Here is a 21094-nt window from a genome sequence, read left to right on the forward strand (position 1 = left end):
GGGCTCGCGGTGGCAGCCATGTCTCCTCCTCCTCCTCCTCGCGTCGCGTGGTGGTGTCTTGCGGTTTGGACGGACACGAAACCCCGGGCAAGGCGGGAGTGGCATGCTCGCTCGCGAGCGTGGCATGGCGTGGCAGCGGCGCGGACAGAGAGGCAGGCCAGCTAATGCGGCGCCGACTGCACTGCACTGCACCGCGGTTGCCCATCCCCCCAGCCGCCGCCCGCCGGATTGCCCACTCTGATCAAACAAACGGCCAAGCGTGTAAACCAAGTCGCCGGCCGGTGGATTCCGTTGGCACGTCACGTCGCCGGGATCTCGGCCGTTTCGTTCCCAATGGGGCTGTAATAAACGTTCGGCCGTTCCTGCTGTGCTGTGCTGGTGTCAGGTCAGCTGTGCGCGACGCAGCCAGCGTTCCTACTCCTAGCTAAGCTACCAGCCTGGCACGGAGGAGGGAAAAAGCTTTGGTTGACCGTTGCTAGTTGCGGCGGGTCGACGGAGGAGGCACGCAGCCGGGGGCGGCGGCCATGGCAGTGGCGCTAGGCAGCTAGCTGAGCGAGGTGGCATCAGCTCAACAGCCCGGGCACGGGAATGAGATCGAGATACGGATAGAATAATAGACAGTTTTGCTTGATCCGTTGATCCTCTTGGCTCTGAAACCCAAACACGCTCGTCGATTTGAAGCTTTGCTACTGGTCCCTGAACCCTGAGCTACTTGTATAGTACTATACTGAATTCATTTTCTAGACTACTGCTAACACCGGTACACGATCGATTTGCAAACAAAGTAGTACGAAACTAAATTTGGTGATTACCGCTGCCGGCGGTAATAAATAAATAAGTAAATGTAAAGATTCTACGACCACGACCACGTGCCTGGTTTCCGACCGTCCCACGGTCCCACTCCCACACACACGCACCCACGTGCAGCTAGCAAGAGGAGTCTGGGAGAATATGCGATATGAAGTGAAAATGTCGTTTGAGATGACACCTAGCTTTAGTGATTTTGTGTAGCCAGGTAAGGTTCGCACTCGTCTACTGTAAAGTTTACTGCAGAAACAATTTACTGCGCCGCCTTATTGCACTCGTCTTCAGTAGGTCCTCTTCAACCTCAAACGTGGAGTTGACGCCTTTTTTTCTACTGCACCGGTGTACCGTACCAAAAAAAAGGACAAATGAGGTGTATGGTGGGGCCGCGGTGGATGTGTGTGTGTGATATATATTGATTTAAAAATATGATAGTTTATATAGCGTTGAGATATAGAGTAGTTGTGGACGCGAGAGTTTTGCTAGGTATTTAAAAATGTTGATGGCGCTGCTGGAACAACACTTTGGGTTTGGGGGTCCATGTCAAGGCACCATTGGGCAAAACATCATGTTTGGACAGTCGGTTCAGCAGGAGCCTATTTGACCCAACTCCGTCCGATGGAAGAAAAGGGTTCGTTCAAGCAAAACAGCAACGGGAGAACAGGATCTTGTTTATCCTGCAGCGAAGCGTCCGCAAGGAACGCGTGGCTGGTCGGTATTTGTGGCGGCGTGCCGGCGCCACATGCCGACATGCACGCGCGTGCCACGCAGGCCTCGTCACATGCCGTTTTGGACGTGGTCGCCGCTTGCTGGCTCGTCTGCTTGACGAGAGTGACAGCGAGAGAGAGTCACACAGCTCCCAGGGCTTCCTCCGAGCCGTCGTCGTGGTCGGCGGCGGCAATCGCAGCAGCCAACACCACGCATGAATCGCTCACTGTCACTGAGAAATAAAATGCTCAGCCCGTGATGGCTGACGACGAGGATGCATCTCCGGCCAACTGTCGGCCTATCTTGCTTGCTTGAGTATTCTGGCCCTCGTGTCCGGTGGCCCATTTACGGCTGCGTGCAGCCCATGGAGTCGATGTCCCAGTTGCCCAGGCCCAGCTACCCCAATCTCGAATCTGCCGTAGCGAGGCTCCGACGATGGCGACGGCGGACGCTACTGAGCTACGCCGCCGCGGTGGACGAGCTGGAGGAAGAGGAGGTGGTGGCGCCGCACTGTCTCGACCTCCGCGCACGCCTAATAAGACTGCTCGGTGCCGCTGTCCGTGCAGATCATTCGGTTTCTATCCGTCCTGTGTTCTTGCTTCTTTCATTGATTGGGGGCGAGTAGTTAGTTCATCCGTCTTTCGTTCCTGTTTCTTACTCCCCTGTTCCACAGTAGACAAGTTACAATCTTTTTTTTTCCCTTTCTGAACCTGTCATGTGTTCTTGCAGTTTGAAGTCCAACCATATAATATAGCACAAGGGACATTAATAAGTAAGTCAAATGTGCACACAAGCCAAGCATACGCACTTATTACATCAACCCATGCACGCAAGGGTTCAGAGGAAAGCCACACAGTACACAGATCATCGGCACAACCAACCATTGCCGTCAAGCTCGAGCACACATGTACAACAACAAGTAATCAGACGCACGCGCAACGCAAACCACATGGGCACCAACCCTTGTTCTTCCAAAAGGATGAAGGGGATTTCCCGACATCGTCGTCTTGGTTCCCTTCTTCCTTGTCTTGATTTTCTGACTTGTAGTGTGTAAAATGGAGTCTATCTTTAAGCCTGTTGACGGCTACTTTTACCTCTGCAGGGACAGAGTCACCCTCGACCTTGAGCTCGAGCTCCTTCAATCGTACAAGGTTGCCGATGCCGGAGAGGGACTCTATGTTGGTGACGAGCTTCTCGAGCTTAGGACAAGATCCGGCGGCGAAGCTGATCTTGGCTTTCTTGGAGCACTCCACGATAAGAAGGTCGAGGTTTAGGAACTCATTTTCTTTGAAGGCAAGCTCCGTTTGGTCAGTGAACGTGTCCAAGAGAACCAAACAGCGTATGGATGGCTTCTTGCCAAGGATTTGTAGATCATCTTGCTCTAGCATTTTACCACGGAGAGTCACCTTGGTTATTCGCCTACCCTGCTCAAGCAATGAACCCAGCGTGTTCTTGTTGTCAATGGAAGTGGTGGTGGTGGTGGTGGTGCTGTTTCTGAGCTCAAGCTCCTCCAGTTTCTCAAGGTTCTCAACTCCAGAAAGCTTTAGGCTGGCGGTGACGGGCAAAAGCATCTTCTCAAGCATAGGGGTCGCTCCATGAGCAAAGATGATGTGGGTCATATTGGAACCCTCAACAAGAAAGCACTTGAGATATTTGAATTCGTCCTCCTTGAAGGTGAGCTCAGTGTCCTTGTATGCCTCGTGCCGGAGCTTGAGATAGTGTAGTTTTGGCAGATGGGCGAGGACCTCCAGACCGTCCTGCTTCAGCATGGTGCTTCTTAGAGTCACCTTTGTCAGCTGATTACTTTTTTCAGTCAGCAATGGAAGAAGCTGCCACCCCATCTGTGTGATTCCACTTATGCTTAGGCTCTCAAGTTGGTCCAGCGTACGTTCAAGGCTATGAGCTGATGGTTGTGAGTTTCTTTTGGGTGGCGTGGCCTCACCTCTGACAATAGGAAGAGTGATTGACAGAGACCGGAGGTTCTCATGCAAGTCATCGATTGCCTTAAGCAAGGGCTGGAGGTAACTATCCTTGTTGATAACCACACCAAGCTTCCTCAGGCATACAGGAAATCCTCTTTTCAGATCTTTCTTATGACGCGGCATGACACCAAGCAATACCTCCATGCCTTCCATTTTCCCAATCTTTTCAGGAAGCTCGACACTTGGTAGAGTTGGGTCGTCAATGCAACCAGCCAGCAGCCGCTTCAGCTTTAGGAGCCGGAGGTATCTCGTTGCAGTCTTGTGCACATTGTTGTGGCGGATATCCAGTACTTCCAGCTCGTGGAGGCGGTTGATTTCTCCTGGCAGCTGCGTAACATTTGTGCTCCTTAGGTTCAGGTACTTGAGCAGTAGCAGGTTGCAGCAGACGTCCTTGAGGTAACTCGTGTTCTTCGTACCAACACACTTGCAGCCTTCTAGATCTAGCACCTTGAGCCGGGAAAAGTGGTACTGTTTGGGGAGAACTTGCAGGAAATCTCGGATCTTCTCGGAGGCGCGGAGTCGGACGTCACTGAAAATGGAGAAGTGCTGGGCCAAGTGCTGTGACAGGCGAGTCTCCACTATGTGCTGTTTCTTGGCGATCATGGTAATGAATCCATGAACCCGATTGCCCACGATGCAGCTCTTGGCCTTCCCGGTACCACTGATCTCAGCAGGATCGACAAGCCCCCGGTCGATGAGGGCTTCGAAACATCGATCGGACTGACGAACCGCGGCGTTCCAATCATCCCGGTTGATCAGACCTTCGACAACCCACCGTGCTACCAGCGTCGACCTCCTGATGCTGCGTCCTGGAGGGAAGATGGCCAGGTACAGCAAGCAGGACTTGTACTCTTTGGGCAGGTCATTGTAGGAGAACTTGAGCATCTTGGCAGCAACGCCTTCGAACGACTTGGGGGAAACTGCCTGAAGGCTGTCGCGCAGCTTGGTCAGTTCTTGGTTGCTCCGTTTGGGTCTGGCGTAGAAAGAATGCGCCAAGATCTTCATGCAGAACTCGAACTGCTCGCACTCCCCCAGGATGTCACGGATGATCTGGGGATCGCTGTATTCTTCGTTCTTGTCTTCACTCATGAGATGGCTTGTAAACTGGAGCACAATGTCATGGTAGAGGCCAGCAAGGGAATAGTCCAGAGGCTCCCCTTGTCGGAAGCTGTCTATAAGCTCCTGCTGCCGGAGGCTTTCTTTGGCCTGCTGGGTGCTCCTTGTGGTGGTGACGGTCAGTACACCGGCAACATGTTTCTCCAGGCGGGTGAAAGCGTATCTATTCTCGTCCCAGTTGGATTCATAGATCTTGTCGCCGATTCTGAGGATAACAACCAGAGGCCTCTTGTCGTCCTCGAAGTGATTCTCGATGATCTTGCGTACGATCCACCCCGTTTCCATCTGCTCTTGGACCGTCTTCTTGATCTCATCGATCTTCTCCTCGGTTTCGGTGGCAACATCTTGTGGGACTTTGCTGATCATGCCTTGGATCTTGACATGCCCATGGCGCCTTTTGCTGTTGCTGGCCTTCGTTGCAAACACCTTGTGTATGACATATCCATATCTTGCATCATAGAAATCAAACTTCTTGGCCGTCTTCTTCTCCGCCTCCTGTTGCGGCAGATGCTCTGCCTCTATGTACTTCTTGAGACTCTCTGCTGTTATCCGGAGGATGTGGGCGTGCCATGCTGCCAGTTTGCGCATGGCTTTGCCCCTCGCTTGGTCTCGCCGGGCAGCTTGCTGTTGCAGCACCAGCAGCTCGAAGAGCACGGATATGGGCTTCTCTTCCAGCTCCTTGACGTCCCTGATCCCTTCCAGCAGCTGCAACAGAAGTTGCTCATCTTGAATGCCCCTCTTCACCTCGTCAAGCTTGCCCATCACATTCTGAATGTCCTGCTGGATCTCAGTTTCGCCGAGTAGACTCTCTTTTCCATGGCTGATCTCCCGTTTGCTTCTGTAGAGGAGATACTGCTTCACCAATGTGTCTGGGCTTCCTTCTAACGACCCGAGTTGCGGCGGCGATGACGCTCGATCCTGCTGGAGCTGGCACAGGATGTAGTAGAGGATCTCCTGGGGCCGCAGCGGCTCGAAATCCATGTGCACCTGCGGAATGTCCACCAAGACGCTGCGATGCCCCTGGGCCAAGGCCCTGCGTGCGAGAGCGATGACCTCCTGGTCTGCCTCCGGCGCCACGACGGCGGCGGAGTGCATGACGTCGCCTCTCTCCATCACTTGCTCCGTCCACTCGACTAGCTTCCCCTGGAAGTAGTCGTCCAGAGCCCTATGCTTGAATAGGACTGCTCTTCGATGACTTGCCAACGCCGACCCATCGGCATCAGGTTGGTCGTCGTCTTCGTCGCCGGCGGCATAGGCAGCCTCCGTCGTCAGCGCCCCCTCCTCCGCCGGGGGCGGGAGGAGCGGGGACAGGACCTGTTAGGATTTATGGGCTTGGCCCAATTAAGAATTTCTAATAATTCCAGGAAAATCTCAAAAGCCCATATAAGTGGATGGCAAAGGGATAGGTGGAACCAATAGCACCATATTGCTAGCTCTTGTGGAGTAGAGCTAGCTTAAATATGGAAGCCACACTCACTCACCAAGTCATGGATGAGAGGAGAGAGTGTGGAGAGCCACACGCGCGCGCGCGCTCGCTCGCCTCGCCTCGCCTGGCCTGGCCTGGCCTGGCCGGGCCGGGGCGAAGGGCGCGGGCGCACGACATGCGCGTGAATGGTCCGCCGAAATCCGGCCCCTCGCCTTGCAAATGTTCCGCTTTTCTTTGTTAGATTTCAATAATAAGTCTGTGAACCATATTTGTGCAAATGTTGATGATCTTGCGAGTATTTGGCATTCTCGTTTGTGTCATATTAATTTTGGCTCTATGTCTCGGCTTGCAACCATGAGTTTAATTCCGAATATCACCATAGTCAAAGGTTCTAAGTGCCATAGTTGTGTGCAGTCGAAGCAACCTCGAAAGCCTCATAAGGCTGCTGAGGAGAGACACCTGACACCACTAGAACTCATACATTCTGATCTTTGTGAGATGAATGGTGTGTTGACAAAAGGTGGTAAGAGATACTTCATGACATTGATTGATGATGCGTCTAGATTTTGCTATGTATACTTGCTAAAAACTAAAGATGAGGCTTTAGACTACTTTAAAATCTATAAGGCTGAAGTTGAAAACCAACTAGAGAGAAAGATCAAACGTCTTAGATCAGATCGTGGTGGCGAGTTCTTTCCCAAAGTCTTTGACGATTTCTGTGCAGAACATGGCATTATTCATGAGAGGACTCCTCCCTATTCACCCGAGTCAAACGGGATTGCTGAAAGGAAAAACCGTACGTTGACTGACCTGGTGAATGCCATGTTAGACACTTGTGGTTTATCTAAGGCATGGTGGGGGGAGGCAGTCCTGACTTCATGTCATGTTCTGAATAGAATTCCTATGGGCAAAGAAGAGAAAACCCCTTATGAGAAGTGGGTTGGGAGAAAACCATCACTTTCATACTTGCGCACTTGGGGGTGCATGGCGAAAGTCAATGTACCAATTAATAAAAAGCGCAAGCTTGGTCCAAGGACAGTGGATTGTGTCTTTCTTGGATATGCTTCGTGTAGCATAGCATATAGATTTTTAGTAGTTAAATCTGAAGTTCCTGATGTGTATGTTGATACTATTATGGAATCACGTGATGCTACTTTCTTTGAGCATATATTTCCAATGAAAGACATTCATAGCAATTCTAGATACTCTTCTGAGATAATTCCTGAACATAATACACCTATTGAGAGTTTTGAACAGCCACATGAAATTGTCCTAGAGGAGGATGACAATGATGCTCCTAAAAGGAGCAAGAGACAAAGGGTTGAAAAATTCTTTGGTAATGATTTCATTGTGTACCTTGTGGACGATACTCCTACTACCATTCCAGAAGCATTTGCATCTCCAGATGCAGATGATTGGAAAGAAGCAGTTCATAATGAGATGGACTCTATTCTTTCAAATGGTACGTGGGAAGTCACTGATCGACCCTATGGATGCAAACCCGTGGGTTGTAAGTGGGTGTTTAAAAAGAAGCTCAAGCCTGATGGTACAATTGAAAAGTACAAGGCTAGGCTTGTGGCTAAAGGCTATACTCAGAAAGAAGGAGAAGACTTCTTTGATACTTACTCACCTGTTGCTAGAATGACCACTATTCGAGTACTACTTTCTTTGGCTGCCTCGTATGGTCTCCTTGTTCATCAGATGGATGTAAAGACAGCTTTTCTTAATGGAGAGCTGGACGAGGAAATCTATATGGAACAGCCTGATGGATTTGTAGTAAAGGGTCAAGAAAGCAAGGTGTGCAAGTTATTGAAATCTTTGTATGGTCTGAAGCAAGCACCAAAGCAGTGGCATGAGAAGTTTGACACTACTCTAACGTCTGCAGGCTTTGCCATTAATGAGGCAGACAGGTGTGTATATTATCGCTGTGGTGGGGGCGAAGGAGTTATATTGTGCTTATATGTTGATGATATATTGATATTTGGCACAAACATTGGTGTGATCAATGAAGTCAAGTCTTTTCTATCAAAGAGTTTTGATATGAAAGATCTGGGAGAAGCTGATGTGATTCTAAACATCAAGCTGATTAAGGCAGATGGTGGGATTACTCTCTCGCAATCTCACTATGTTGAAAAGGTTTTGAAGCGATTTGGCTTCTCTGAGTGCAAACCTTCTCCAACACCTTATGATCCCAGTGTGACACTGCGAAAGAACAAGAGAATTGGTTTAGACCAATTGAGATACTCTCAGATTGTCGGTTCACTCATGTATCTTGCTGGTGCAACAAGGCCCGATATCTCGTTTGCTGTGAGCAAATTGAGTAGGTTCATGTCAAACCCCGGGACTGATCATTGGCATGCACTTGAGCGGGTTATGCGCTACCTGCAAGGTACAATGAGTTATGGAATTCACTATTCTGGTCAGCATGCAGTACTTGAAGGATATAGTGATTCGAACTGGATATCTGATGCAGACGAGCTTTATGCCACCAGTGGTTATGTCTTTACTATTGGTGGAGGTGCGGTATCATGGAGGTCATGCAAGCAGACCATTTTGACGAGGTCAACCATGGAAGCCGAGCTAGCTGCACTTGACACAGCAACCGTTGAGGCAGAATGGTTGCGTGAACTCTTGATGGACTTGCCGGTGGTTGAGAAACCAATACCAGCTATCCTTATGAACTGTGACAATCAGACAGTGATTGCTAAAGTGACGAGTTCTAAGGATAATGGAAAGTCATCAAGACATGTCAAAAGACGATTGAAGTCTGTCAGAAAGTTGAGAAACTCCGGAGTTATAAGTGTGACTTATATTTCAACAGATAAAAATCTGGCAGATCCTTTTACCAAGGGACTACCACGTAATGTGATAGAAATCGCATCGAGAGAGATGGGTATGAGACCCGAATAAAGTTGCCATGGTGGAAACCCAGTCTATGTGATCGGAGATCCCGTGAATTAGGTCCTGGGAAGAACAAGCCATTGGTGAACTGAGGAGAGTAACTTTTGACCCTCTCTAAGTAAAGATGCAATACTCTCAAATGCTGTAAGGCAGGTTGGCTTTGTGCCTTAATGTGTTCTGTTGGCTTGTATTAGCGAAGATGTTGTCCTGCAGAACATTCTTTGAAAGAACACACCTATATGAGTTAGACTGTCTAACGTCGCAGTCTATGAGATTTGGGTGATCTCTAGTAAACTCATAAAGAGACCTTGGAGTACGACGTATATGCTCCACCCGAGAAGGGGACTACTGGTAGCCAAGTACTGGTCATGACTTCAAGTGAAACCCATTCACGCAAAACTTGCAATTCAAGGCATAGTCCATTGTCCAAGTTGTGGGTTGGTGTAACTTGGAGTTCTAGGCGGAAGTTCAACTTAACAGTCTCTGCTGAAAAAACTAGTATATTAAACGGTAGTGAACAGTGGCGAAAACTGCAGATGGGCATTTGAGATCTGGTGGGGGATTGTTAGGATTTATGGGCTTGGCCCAATTAAGAATTTCTAATAATTCCAGGAAAATCTCAAAAGCCCATATAAGTGGATGGCAAAGGGATAGGTGGAACCAATAGCACCATATTGCTAGCTCTTGTGGAGTAGAGCTAGCTTAAATATGGAAGCCACACTCACTCACCAAGTCATGGATGAGAGGAGAGAGTGTGGAGAGCCACACGCGCGCGCGCGCTCGCTCGCCTCGCCTGGCCTGGCCTGGCCTGGCCGGGCCGGGGCGGGGCGAAGGGCGCGGGCGCACGACATGCGCGTGAATGGTCCGCCGAAATCCGGCCCCTCGCCTTGCGGGGGCGCGGCTACCTTTTGCCGTTTGATTTTTTGGTTTCTTGGCTGTTACGCTTATCCTAACCGATCGCTACAAAATCTCAACTGATTGCGAGATTTTCGTGGGCGGATAAGCACGGGGGGTCGCGGACTCGACCCTATAAAAGGAGCCCGGCAGCCAGCCTCCAAATCATCCCCAGATCCCAATTCGCTTTCGCCTCTCTTCATAGCTGAGCCGCCTTTTAGTTCCCTTCATCCCGACCGCAGAGGTGCATCTGCGATCAGGAGAGCAGGTCTCCGGAACCCTTCGTCTTCTAGATCCTGCACCGGGAGAGGGCGAATAAGGTTTTTGGGAAGCGTCTTCACGCGACTGCTCGTGATCTTCTGACATCGTCGACTCAGCTGATCCTGGCGCGCGCCAACAATCAGTAAGTCTAATCAGTACGCATCATCTGATTTGGCTTTTATTTCAGTTCTTCTGATTTGGTCATGATTTATATTCGGAATTTAGATTGGAATTTGTCTAATTATTCAACAGGACCTTCACGTCATACCGCATCCTCCGCTCGCCGACCTCCCGCGCCCGGTCCTTGAGCACCCGCAGCTGGCCGGCGGCGTCGTGCTGCGCGAACATCTTCCTCACAAACCATGGAGGCCACAGGAGGTAGCGCAAGAGGCCGCTCCTGCGGAGGTGCACGTCGGGGTTGCCGCGGTACACGTACTTGTCGATGCAGTTGTTGCAGTCGTTGGCGAGGATACGGACCTGGTTCATCCACGTGCGCACCTGCACGCCGTGCTCGCCGCCGGTGTGCGACGTGCGGGCCAGGTGCACCAAGAAGCTGTTCATGCTCTCCATCTCCTCCTTGATGAACTGCACGTCGCCACGGACGCCGCGCAGCAGCCGCGCCTCGTTCCCGATCACGCCCAGCAGCGAGCTCACGGCGCCCGACGCGAGCTCAGCCATCGCCGCCCGGCACTCTCTCCGCCGCCCGGCTCGCCGGCAGCTGCTGGCTTAGCGTGTGGCTTCTTGCTCTTCTCAGTACGTTTACATTACAAATGGAACTTTTTGCATGCATGCCAGCATGTGTTGCTGGGTAACTTGGCATTCTGGCAAGGATAGCTCTTGCATTGCAACCCGGCAATATTCTACATAAGTACGTATATATCAAAGTAATATTATCATATTTTAAATAATAATATCGCCTGCTCTTTTTCTTTTTTCTGCTTTCGTGCAGAATGCCGTGGAGAACAGGGTCACACATATACCTTTCCTAAGTACTTGTGCTTCTAGTAATATAACATAATATATAGTACTCGTAAAGCAAATTGCTCGGCCTTGGCTAGTTACTACCTCCCCATCCAAAAAATCATTTTAAATTAAAATATATAAAATTTAATTAAATATATAAGAAAAAAATATTAATATTAATGACAAAAAGTAAACGTACAATGAAAACATATATTAAAAATCCAATGTTACTTGTTTAATAACATAAAATATCGATATTTTTTAATCTCTTTTAGAGCAATTCTAGTAGAGCCCCCAAATTAAGCCCTTATTTTTACTTTTGATAGCTTAGAGAGACAAAAACTACATTTTGGCGGGGTGACTATTAGTGTGCACCGGACCAAAGTATTAGAGAGGGTGAATTGGGCGCAGAAGGCTTTGGCGCACCAGACTTGTTTACTAGAGAAGCTGTTTTTTAAGAATAACTAGGTATATGCCCGTGCGTTGCTACGGAATCGACATGATAGAATACACTGATATGCAAAAGCACTAATTGTTATTCTATAGTCTATTAGCATGTTAAGGATGTTTGCATTAAGAGTTGATTCATTATCAACCACTGCATGCTTGTCCAATTGGTTGTCAATTTGTACTTGATTTTTCTCCTTCGAACAATCCATTTTGGCACTATTGTAATATTGAATTCCTACGTTAATAAATTTGTTACAATCATAGCAATAGCTTTTTTTAACTATTGCGAATAGAGGATTAAACATTAAAAGAATAGACGTCGATATTCTATATTTATATTGAGATTCTAATGGATTTATCAAAATCTACTTGCTGTTGTTCTATATTTCCTGAACTAAAAGGTTGTATTTTTTGGCCATCCATTGGTGAAACTATAAGTATATCTTTATTGTAAAAACATGTTCCTAAAACGTTTGCAAACTGTATTTGTTTGCTACATATAAACGTTGTTTGCCCTTATGTTGCGAGAAAGATAATAATCAAAGACTAACTTTGAAGCCAGATACATTGAAAAAATGCTCTTGTGGTCCGAGACGAGACATCGATACCTTGGTGTACACACAGAGAATGGAATCTACAGTGTCGGTCATCGTTGTCAACTATATGGCGGCAGTGCTATGGGCAGCTTCCATGCCTGGCCACATTGGTAGATCCACCCCATATTTTTGTTTGATAACGATGCTCTCTGCAGATAAACTTAAGTATATTTGTGCATATTTACCATCTCAGGGTAATCAAAGAACGACAGCTGGATGATTTTAGCTTTTCATCACTGGATTAGAATCAAAATTATATGACCAGCAATAGGTTATCAAGTATCAATAGTTACATCACTAGATCAACAAACGAGGAGCTCACAAACAAAATTGTGCTTCACAAGACATGTCTAGTTTCCTACAGCTGTTATATGAAAGATGTGAGTAGGGAAAACACCATAGAACACTGCGTGGGAGCCAACTACCATATTCATGCCCCAGTTTCACCCGTTACTCAAAAAGAAAAATGAACTGGCTAACTCAAGATTCTGCAATTCCTTTAAAGCTCAATCAACTCACAACAATTCACGGTATGGGTTACAACATAAAAAAAATTCAAACGACCATGCATAACCAAAATCACCAATCTCCAATTCCTTGGCTGAACACCAACAGGGATCACTGCTGGAAAACCCGCAGCAAATTTGGGGTAAGAGAGCTAGAGATAAACCCGCAGCAACTGTAAGACTGCCATGTTCTCCGTATGTCAGGACATAGTGTAACAAATATCTGCATTGATCAAAAAGCAGCATCAGCCAACAATTCCTTTTAAGCTTCCCCTACCGAAATAAGAGCAGGAACATACATACCCCGTCAAACAAACAGTGTTGAGAGCATGCGATGACGGTAGCCCATATTATATGGCATTTTCCTTCTCATCTTCTATAGTTGTCACTCTTCTAATGGGCAGAGAGCATGGCCGAGGGGCTGACACCATATCCTGCGTTCAGAAAGATCGAGAGTGTCAGTGATTAAACTAAAGCGTGTACCTTCAATTGTATACAAGCAGATGGCAAAACCTTGACAGAGTTGCCGAGGTAGTCATAGAAAGCCATGAGGAGGGTCATCTGCCTAGCCAGCCTGCCGTGTCCACTCTGCAAGATATAGATTTTTTTCAAAAAAAAAAGAATTTAGGATCAAAGGGAATTAGTACCGAGAATACAGAAAGCAAGGCAATAAAACCAGTGGGACATGAGAGAGAAGGCATACCCAGAACAGGAGAGGGAGGAATCCCGTGTAGAAGGGCACGAAGATAACACATGACAACACAGAGAAGAAATTGTCCAGCATCTTGTGCTCCAACTTCTGCAATGATTCAACACATGAGAAACACCGAAGACAATTAAACCTACGAAACTAAAACATCGTAGTTTTTTACAAGACAACCATTCCATTCAAGTTTGATGTAAGACAGTAAGAGAATGAACCTTAGTCAGGTTCATCTTAAATTTACTAAGCAAGTTAATCCTACCAGCACCGAAGTTAATTCATGGTAGCAGTTGATTTGAAGAACAAGTCCAAGCATGAATTCTCCACTACAAAAGACCAGATAGGTTAATTCAATTCAGAAACAAGGAGAGAACAAGAAAGATTGCAACCATCTTATATAATTCTGTGTGCTGCATATAATCGTTTCAGGTCACCTAAATTGACTTTGGAAGATGCATTTCCAACAGCATGGATAGCTAGAACAAACAAAAGTCGATGATTTCTCAGACCAAACAAAAGTCGACAGTAGACTTGTGCAATTCATGGGCAATATTGGGTAGCTAGAACAACAGAAGTTTGCTTACCCTCCATTTTGCAGCACAGAATTTGCAGAAGGACGCAGACGGTGGCAACACCTAATTTATGATGAGCCTTCTTATGTACACATCATCCTTCTTTAATGACACGTGAAATCTTGATGACTCGGTAACTGCCATCATCTGAGGAACAAGTACCCACAAGATTAGACTGGCTCCTAATCTGCAGCTAATATTGTACAACTTGCATTATCAAAAGACAGATTCCAAGGTTCTAGAGAAACTCAAAGCGAAGAATCGAGCAAGACAAATTTCCAAGCTTACAGAAGTTTTGGTGTACAAATTTCCAGTAAAACAGCTAGTAATCTTGAGAACCTTACCAGTCCTATGCACCGGCCGACCCATGGACAGTGATGATCAAACCGCTCCACATAGTTATTGCAAAACAGACAACTTCATTAATGGCATCCAAACTGAAATGGTAGGATTGCAAATCGTAGGATCATAAATAATAGAATTGCAAAACCATAGATTTGCTAAATAGAATTGTAGAACCAACCTGATCAACAAGCACCTGCATCCCACCGGCCTCCATGGTGGACCCTTCCACGTGGTCATAGGCCACGGCCAGCGGTAGCCACTCCCCGCACGCAATCATCCGCTGGCATTGCGCCAGCGTCTCCACGTCCTCCCTCCCAGCACTTGCATCCACCGGTGACAGGCCTCCAGCACCGCGCAGTTCACAGACCGTTTCAGTTCACAGCACCGCACAGTTCACAGACCGCACAGTTCACAGGCCTCCAGCACCGGTAACAGGAACTGACTACTTGAATAAAGTCAGGGCTTCAGTTGATACCTGGCCAATGTCAAATGCCTTTTGTTTCTCTTTTGATTCCACATACTGACCAATCCAAATGAAAACTTCACCATGTGTGTCAAGTATCATCATGTCTTCAGTTAACAAATCATCTTGGGAAAAGTTGAAGATCTCAGTAACCTAAATAATCCCATAAAATCAGATGTCAATTTTGCAAAACAAAATATAGATATAAGAAGAGCAAGTGTAAGAGGACCGACCTCGAGTCTCCCTAGTTAATGACAATAATCATAGCATAAACAAAACCAAACAATAAAATGACAATTAGATCAGAAAGTTGTATAATAAAGATATCCCAAAAATGAATGAAAGGAAACAAAAAATCCATACAGATATACAACTGCATGAAAGTATGTACAAAATCTACAGCAACTGGCCGTTCTTGAATGAGAATGTATACAAGTGAGGCTCTTTAGTATCAATTCAAAAAATACTATATCAGGATAAATGTGATCTCAAGTATGAAATCAAAAAAATAATATTCCACGACCGCACATCCCAGATGAATAAATAGGAAATATGAAGGGTTAAGGCAGATGAATAAATAGGAAATATGAAGGGAGTATTAACTGTAGCAGTCACCCAAATATGATTACAGATCTAACTGTAGCAGGATAAATATATGTTGTTGCTAAATGAATTGTTACTTACAAACTAATTTTTGTTTTCAATGCTGACTGATTTACATTTACTGTCAGTTGGATCAGGTAAGCCAATTTTTATTTTGCAATGATTGAGACTGAGCATAAAGGAAATGCAATTTAGAAGCACAAGCAGATATTCAGACATCAGTGAAGTAAGGGCTTCACTGATAACCTTAGAAACTTTTGATGAAGTAAGGGCTTCAAGCTCATATCATTTGTAAATTCAGAGGAAGACACCTTGTACCATTGAACCATGATGGACTTGTTAGTTCCACTTGTAATAGTAAGCCAAGTTTTATTTTGCACCATCAGAATCAAGCATGAATAACAGTTGAACATGTGGATGAGCATTCTCTATTAGATCATGCTTCCACAAAAAAAGGAAAGCACCAATTAGTTTTTGTTTGAAACATAAGCCCGATGGAATATCCAGGTTTTCAATACTCACTTTTCAGATGCACAGTGGGCTGCATGAGCAATCTGGGATGTGCGGTCGTGGGCTCCTCGTGCATCCCGTTCACCGTCGGCACGTCCTTGGCGAGCCCGTTCATCGTCAACACATGCCCATTCGTCAGTAAAATGTAAATAAAACTCTGAGAAATGGGGCAGCTATCTCCCAAACTTGCTCGGTTGACGTATGATAAAAATCTATGTGCAGTGTATTACTTAGTCGATAATGCTATCTTTTATTACCTCGAGTTTCATTAGAATAAACAACCAAACATTATATTGGTGTTGAAACTAAAACCATGGCAGTTCGTGTTTTATCGAAATTCAATTAGATTTTCCTCCATTAAGCTCTCTGACAACCATGACATCAACACCTGTAGCTACCTCTTTCTTCAGAGTGAATGCGTCTACAAACTACAAAGAGCATGAATTAATAGGGGGAAAAGCAACTATAAAAAAGACAGTCAAGTAACATTAGCTAGAAAATGTGAACTCAACTGTGCTACACAACTCATGTTCCTCTATCATGCTAACATGGCACGACATTTTTCAAGGAATTGCCTCTTGGCAATGGGGAGATCTAGCATACAATGTCTAGTCGTGCGACCAAACGTCGTCCCTTGCCGCGGGGTCCCGGCTGCCTCCTGCCCTGGCGCCCATTGTATTTTATTATATTGTTTTCGTAGCAACGCACGGGTATATACCTAGTTATATCATATTATTGTAATGACATTGAGCTTCAATATAAAAAACACATAAACAATGGGCACTGTGCAATGCTAGATCTCACTACCAGAATCAAGTTGCTTAGTGTAGTGTCATCAAATGGGTCTGCTGCTAACTAATAGAAAATTAAGGAAAAAAACATAAGATTGTCAACTGTTGTCACATGATTCTCTATAATAATAAAGTAGGGAACGGTGTTGTTCTAATTGCGTTTTTACGAAATATAAAGTTTGACGATTCTGATTGGACCATGTATTCTTGCAGCATAAACAGAAACAAAAAAATAAGAAAAATAATGCAGGAAGAGAATGGCTCGTACCTGTTGGGAGCGCCAAGCCGCTCCACCGCCGTCGTCGTAGCCATCGCGGTGGACGCCCTCTTCACCATGGAGAGCTGTGAAGCCAGGGGAAGGGATGGAGAAAGGAGGAAATATCAGGAGGAAAGGGTGAGAAAGGTGGAGAGCTGTTGTTGGGCTGCTCACCCGCCCGAGATTTCTCTTGGCTTCACGCTGTTGGCCGGAGCCCCGGCACCAGACCTCGCCCAGTGCCCGGGCCGCCGCATAGGGGTGGAAACGAGCCAAGCCGAGCTCGGCTCGGCTCGGCTCGTTGCGGCTCGTTCACGCAACGAGCTCGGCTCGGCTCGGCTCGCTCATCCGGCGAGCTCGGAAAAGCGGCTCGGCTCGGCTCGCTCTAGGCTCGCGAGCCGGCTCGCCGAGCCAACGAGCCCAACTATAAATTTAAATCTGTTCTCTAAATTATAATATAAAATCTTAAAAATATTTTAAATAACATATTTTAAATTAGTAAAATAGATATATCACTAATATAATATAGAAAATAGATTATTTTTGTATAGTAATCTCAAATAACATAAATTATTGTCTACTTTGTACTAATATTATATGCTAATTAAGATTTTATGTAACAAATTGTTGTTGGATCGAGCCACGAGCCAGCTCGCGAGCTGCACCGAGCCGAGCCGAGCTGGCTCGCTCTTTTCACGAGCCACAAAAACAGGCTCGGCTCGGGCTCGTTCTGAGCGTCGAGCCGGTCCGAGCCGAGCCGAGCTGCTGCGAGCCCGAGCCAGCTCATCGAGCTCGAGCTTTTTTTCCAGCCCTACCGCCGCATGCCCCTCTTTGCCCGCGCGAGGTCTCAGAATCCCGAGGGGGAAAATAAAAGAAAAGATGATGACTACCTCTGCCTCTTACTACCTGGACTTGGCCCTGGACCACATCAGCGGCGTCCACGGCAGGTCGGTGGCGTTGGACCCCTCCCCAGCCCCTGCGGCACGGTCACGGAAGAAGAGCATGCATGCGGAGGACGCCTCGGGCGCGCGTACCAGGTTCCGAGTGGCCTTGATGCTGGTGAGGTGGCAATCGAGGTAGTAGCAAATGTCCTCCGTGGTAGGACGATGGACGGCGGCGTCCCCGTCGAGGTGGAGGCGGACAGGGTGGATTTGGAGGAGCACGAGGAGGCCGTGTTGGAGCCACGCGACACGGTGGGCGTGCGTCACCGGATCCATCTCCCTCCTCTCTTCCATGGGCATCACGGGGATGTGCGGGCGGGCATCGCGTGGAGGTTATGGCCAGGGCGGGTATCGGTTGGGGGTGGAGATCAGGGCCAAGGAGGGCGGGATGCGGTGGCATGGTAGCGTGTGTGGATTGGAGGAGCGCGGGCAAGGATGGAAGGGGCGGGCTAGGACGGGCGCGACGGCTATGCTCGGCTGCGGCCTCCTCCTCCTCCGTCTACGGCCTCAACGACCGCGTCCCTTCTCGGGGCTCAGGGGGCGGGGGCATCGCGGGAGGTCGCGGGCGGGGCACGGAGCCTGGGATCCGGGGCCGCCCCACCCACCGCCCTCGCCGATCCGCCATCAACACCGATCCCGTCGATGGAAGGTGAACGGGGCGGCCACGTTGACGGCGGGGAGCAGAGATCGAGGAGCGTTGATGGCGGGGAGCGTAGATTGCGGATCGAGGATCTCGGATCGAGGGTGCGTCGGCCGCGCTGCTAGGGCTCCGGTTCGCAGGATTGGCGTGGATGGCGGCTCTGCGTCGCATGGATGGCAGGGAGCAGAGGGGCGGTGGGTGGGCAGAGGGAACCGGCAGAACAAGCACCTGTGCACGCCTACACTACACAATTAAGTAGTAGTAGAGATAAGAAGAGAAGTAGTTCGCACGCACCGGACCACAGTCCTTGAGCACTGGACCCACAATAGACCCAATGGTTATATGGGATGGACCAACGGTCGGCTGATGTGGTGCCTACGTGGTGGGTCTGGTAGTGCACTGTATCGGTCCGATATACTTTGACAACTAACAACTTTCCTATAACGGCTACTGACGAGATAGATGATTTGCGTCGGACCAGGCACCATTTGAGACACCCGAAACAATGCAGTTTTGGGTATTGCATTCTAACGGCTATGTGAGGGCTTGGGGCCGACCCAATCAGTGTGTTACATATCTAAGTCATATGCATAGAGCAACATATCCAAGTCATAAAAGTGATTCAAGTGCCACAACTGGGTAGAGAAGCTAGTGGTACTCTTGCCTTGAGCTAGTGCACTTGAGAGACAAGTTGTGAAGTAGTGTTATGATCATTGAGCTTTGGAGTTGAGACTCCCATTGATTTGTAAAGCGAACAAGAGCCTCCAAGTTGTGGAGTTCCTTGCGAGACTCAGTATCACTTGAGAAAAGAAAAGATGAGCTCTTGTCCTTAATCTCATCCAATAGTCTGTTAATGTCGTCCTTAATCCTTGTGCATAAATCCGGACAAAATGGTAGTGGTCTTTGCTTGAATGGCCACAATTCAGGCTTAATTAGTAACCGATGCTCAACTAACGGCTTACACCTGGTATTTCAGTATAGCTCCAAGCAAAATAATCAGCAAACTCACGTAATAATCCGATTATTTTTTCTTACAATCGGATTTCAGTATAGCTCAACTAACTGCACGAAGAAAGAGGAAAGGGCAAGTGAGGTCAAAATCCTAGTCTGGGTGACTAAAAAACTAAAGTTAAGTTCATTTTAATCACCTTGTTTGCTTTTTTAGAACTAAAAGTGACTAAAGTTCAGTCACTAAACTTTTGTCACCCTGTCGGCGTTTCGAGACCGGGGGGTCCCTGGGCCGACGAGTGAGAATGTCGCCGCGTGCCCTAGCCCAGATGGGTCGGCGCGAGGCCGAGCGCGAAGGGGGGAAGAAGGCGTGAGAGAGGTGGAAATCCCGCGACCTTCGTGTTCGTCCCGCGCCCAGGTCGGGTGCGCTTGCAGTAGGGGGTTACAAGCGTTCTACGCGGGAGGGAGCGAGCGGCCTCACGCGAGCGCCAGTCCCGTCCTCTTCCCCGCGCGGGCCAACCCTCTGTAAGAGGGCCCTGGTCCTTCCTTTTATAGGCGCAAGGAGAGGATCCATGTGTACAACGGGGGTGTAGCAGAGTGCTAACGTGTCTAGCGGAGGAGAGCTAGCGCCCTAAGTACATGCCATCGTGGCAGCCGGAGAGGTTTTGGCACCCGGTTCGTGTGGTGTCGTGGCCGTCGGAGGAGCGCTGAAGCCTGGCGGAAGGATAGCTGTCGGAGCTGTTGAGTCCTTGCTGACGTCCTCTTGCTTCCGTAAGGGGGCTGAGAGCCGCCGTCGTCATAGAGCGTGCGGGGCGCCATCATTGCTTGTCTGGCGGAGCGAGCCAGATGGGACGCCGGTCTTGTTTCCCGTAGCCTGAGTCGGCTTGGGGTAGGGTAATGATGGCGCCTCCTGTTGACGTGGCCGGTCCGCGCCCTAGGTTGGGCGATGTGGAGGCTCCTCCGAGGTCGAGGTCGAGACTGTCTTCCGAGACCGAGGTCGAGTCCGAGCCCCTGGGTCGGGCGAGGCGGAGACCGTCGGTGGAGGCCAGGGCTGAGTCCGAGCCCTGGGTCGGGCGGAGCGGAGTTCGTCGTCTTCCGGGGCTGAGCCCGAGTCCGAGCCCTGGGTCGGGCGGAGTGGAGTTCGCCGTCTTCCGGGGCTGAGCCCGAGTCCGAGCCCTGGGTCGGGCGGAGCAGAGTTCGCCGTCTTCCGGGGCTGAGCCCGAGTCCGAGCCCTGGGTCGGGCAGAGCGGAGTTCGCCGTCTTCCGGGGCTTAGCCCGAGTCCGAGCCCTGGGTCAGGCGAAGCGGAGTTTCCTATGGTGCCTGAGGCCGGGCCTGGCTGCCTGTCAGCCTCGCTCTGTCGAGCGGCACAGCAGTCGGAGCGGCGCAGGCGGCGCTGTCCTTCTGTCAGGTCGGTCAGTGGAGCGGCGAAGTGACTGCGGTCACTTCGGCTCTGTCGACTGGAGGACGCACGTCAGGATAAAGGTGTCAGGCCACCTTTGCATTAAATGCCTCTGCGATTTGGTCGGTTGGCGTGGCGATTTGGCCAGGGTTGCTTCTTGGCGAAGACTGGGCCTCGGGCAAGCCGGAAGTATGTTCGTCGCTGGAGGGGGGCCTCGGGCGAGACGGAGATCCTCCGGGGTTGGCTGCCCTTGCCCGAGGCTAGGCTCGGACGAGGCGTGATCGAGTCCCTCGAATGGACCAATCCCTAACTTAATCG

The 21094-nt window shown here is 48.8% G+C and overlaps 3 protein-coding genes across 3 annotated transcripts; all 3 read right to left on the reverse strand.

The window, feature by feature from the left end:
- Positions 1–178: 178 nt before the first annotated feature.
- LOC118473142 (disease resistance protein RGA4-like) lies at positions 179–5903 on the reverse strand. Its single transcript, XM_035961812.1, has one exon. It carries the CDS (start codon positions 5721–5723, stop codon positions 2436–2438), a length of 3288 nt encoding a protein of 1095 aa, XP_035817705.1. The 5' UTR covers positions 5724–5903; the 3' UTR covers positions 179–2435.
- A 4386-nt stretch (positions 5904–10289) lies between these two features.
- Positions 10290–11156, reverse strand: LOC100501334 (disease resistance protein Pik-2). The gene has a single exon (XM_020542283.3). The coding sequence runs from the start codon at positions 10768–10770 to the stop codon at positions 10330–10332; it is 441 nt and encodes a 146-aa protein (XP_020397872.2). The 5' UTR covers positions 10771–11156; the 3' UTR covers positions 10290–10329.
- A 1890-nt stretch (positions 11157–13046) lies between these two features.
- On the reverse strand, positions 13047–13910 carry LOC103635938 (lipid phosphate phosphatase delta). The gene is made up of 3 exons (XM_020542341.1): positions 13573–13910; positions 13311–13406; positions 13047–13195 (listed from the first exon to the last, which is right to left on the reverse strand). Exons 1-3 carry the CDS (start codon positions 13624–13626, stop codon positions 13073–13075), a joined length of 273 nt encoding a protein of 90 aa, XP_020397930.1. The 5' UTR covers positions 13627–13910; the 3' UTR covers positions 13047–13072.
- Between the last annotated feature and the right edge of the window lie 7184 nt (positions 13911–21094).

Source organism: Zea mays, chromosome 8 (assembly GCF_902167145.1).
Source record: "Zea mays cultivar B73 chromosome 8, Zm-B73-REFERENCE-NAM-5.0, whole genome shotgun sequence".
Classification (NCBI taxonomy): domain Eukaryota; kingdom Viridiplantae; phylum Streptophyta; class Magnoliopsida; order Poales; family Poaceae; genus Zea; species Zea mays.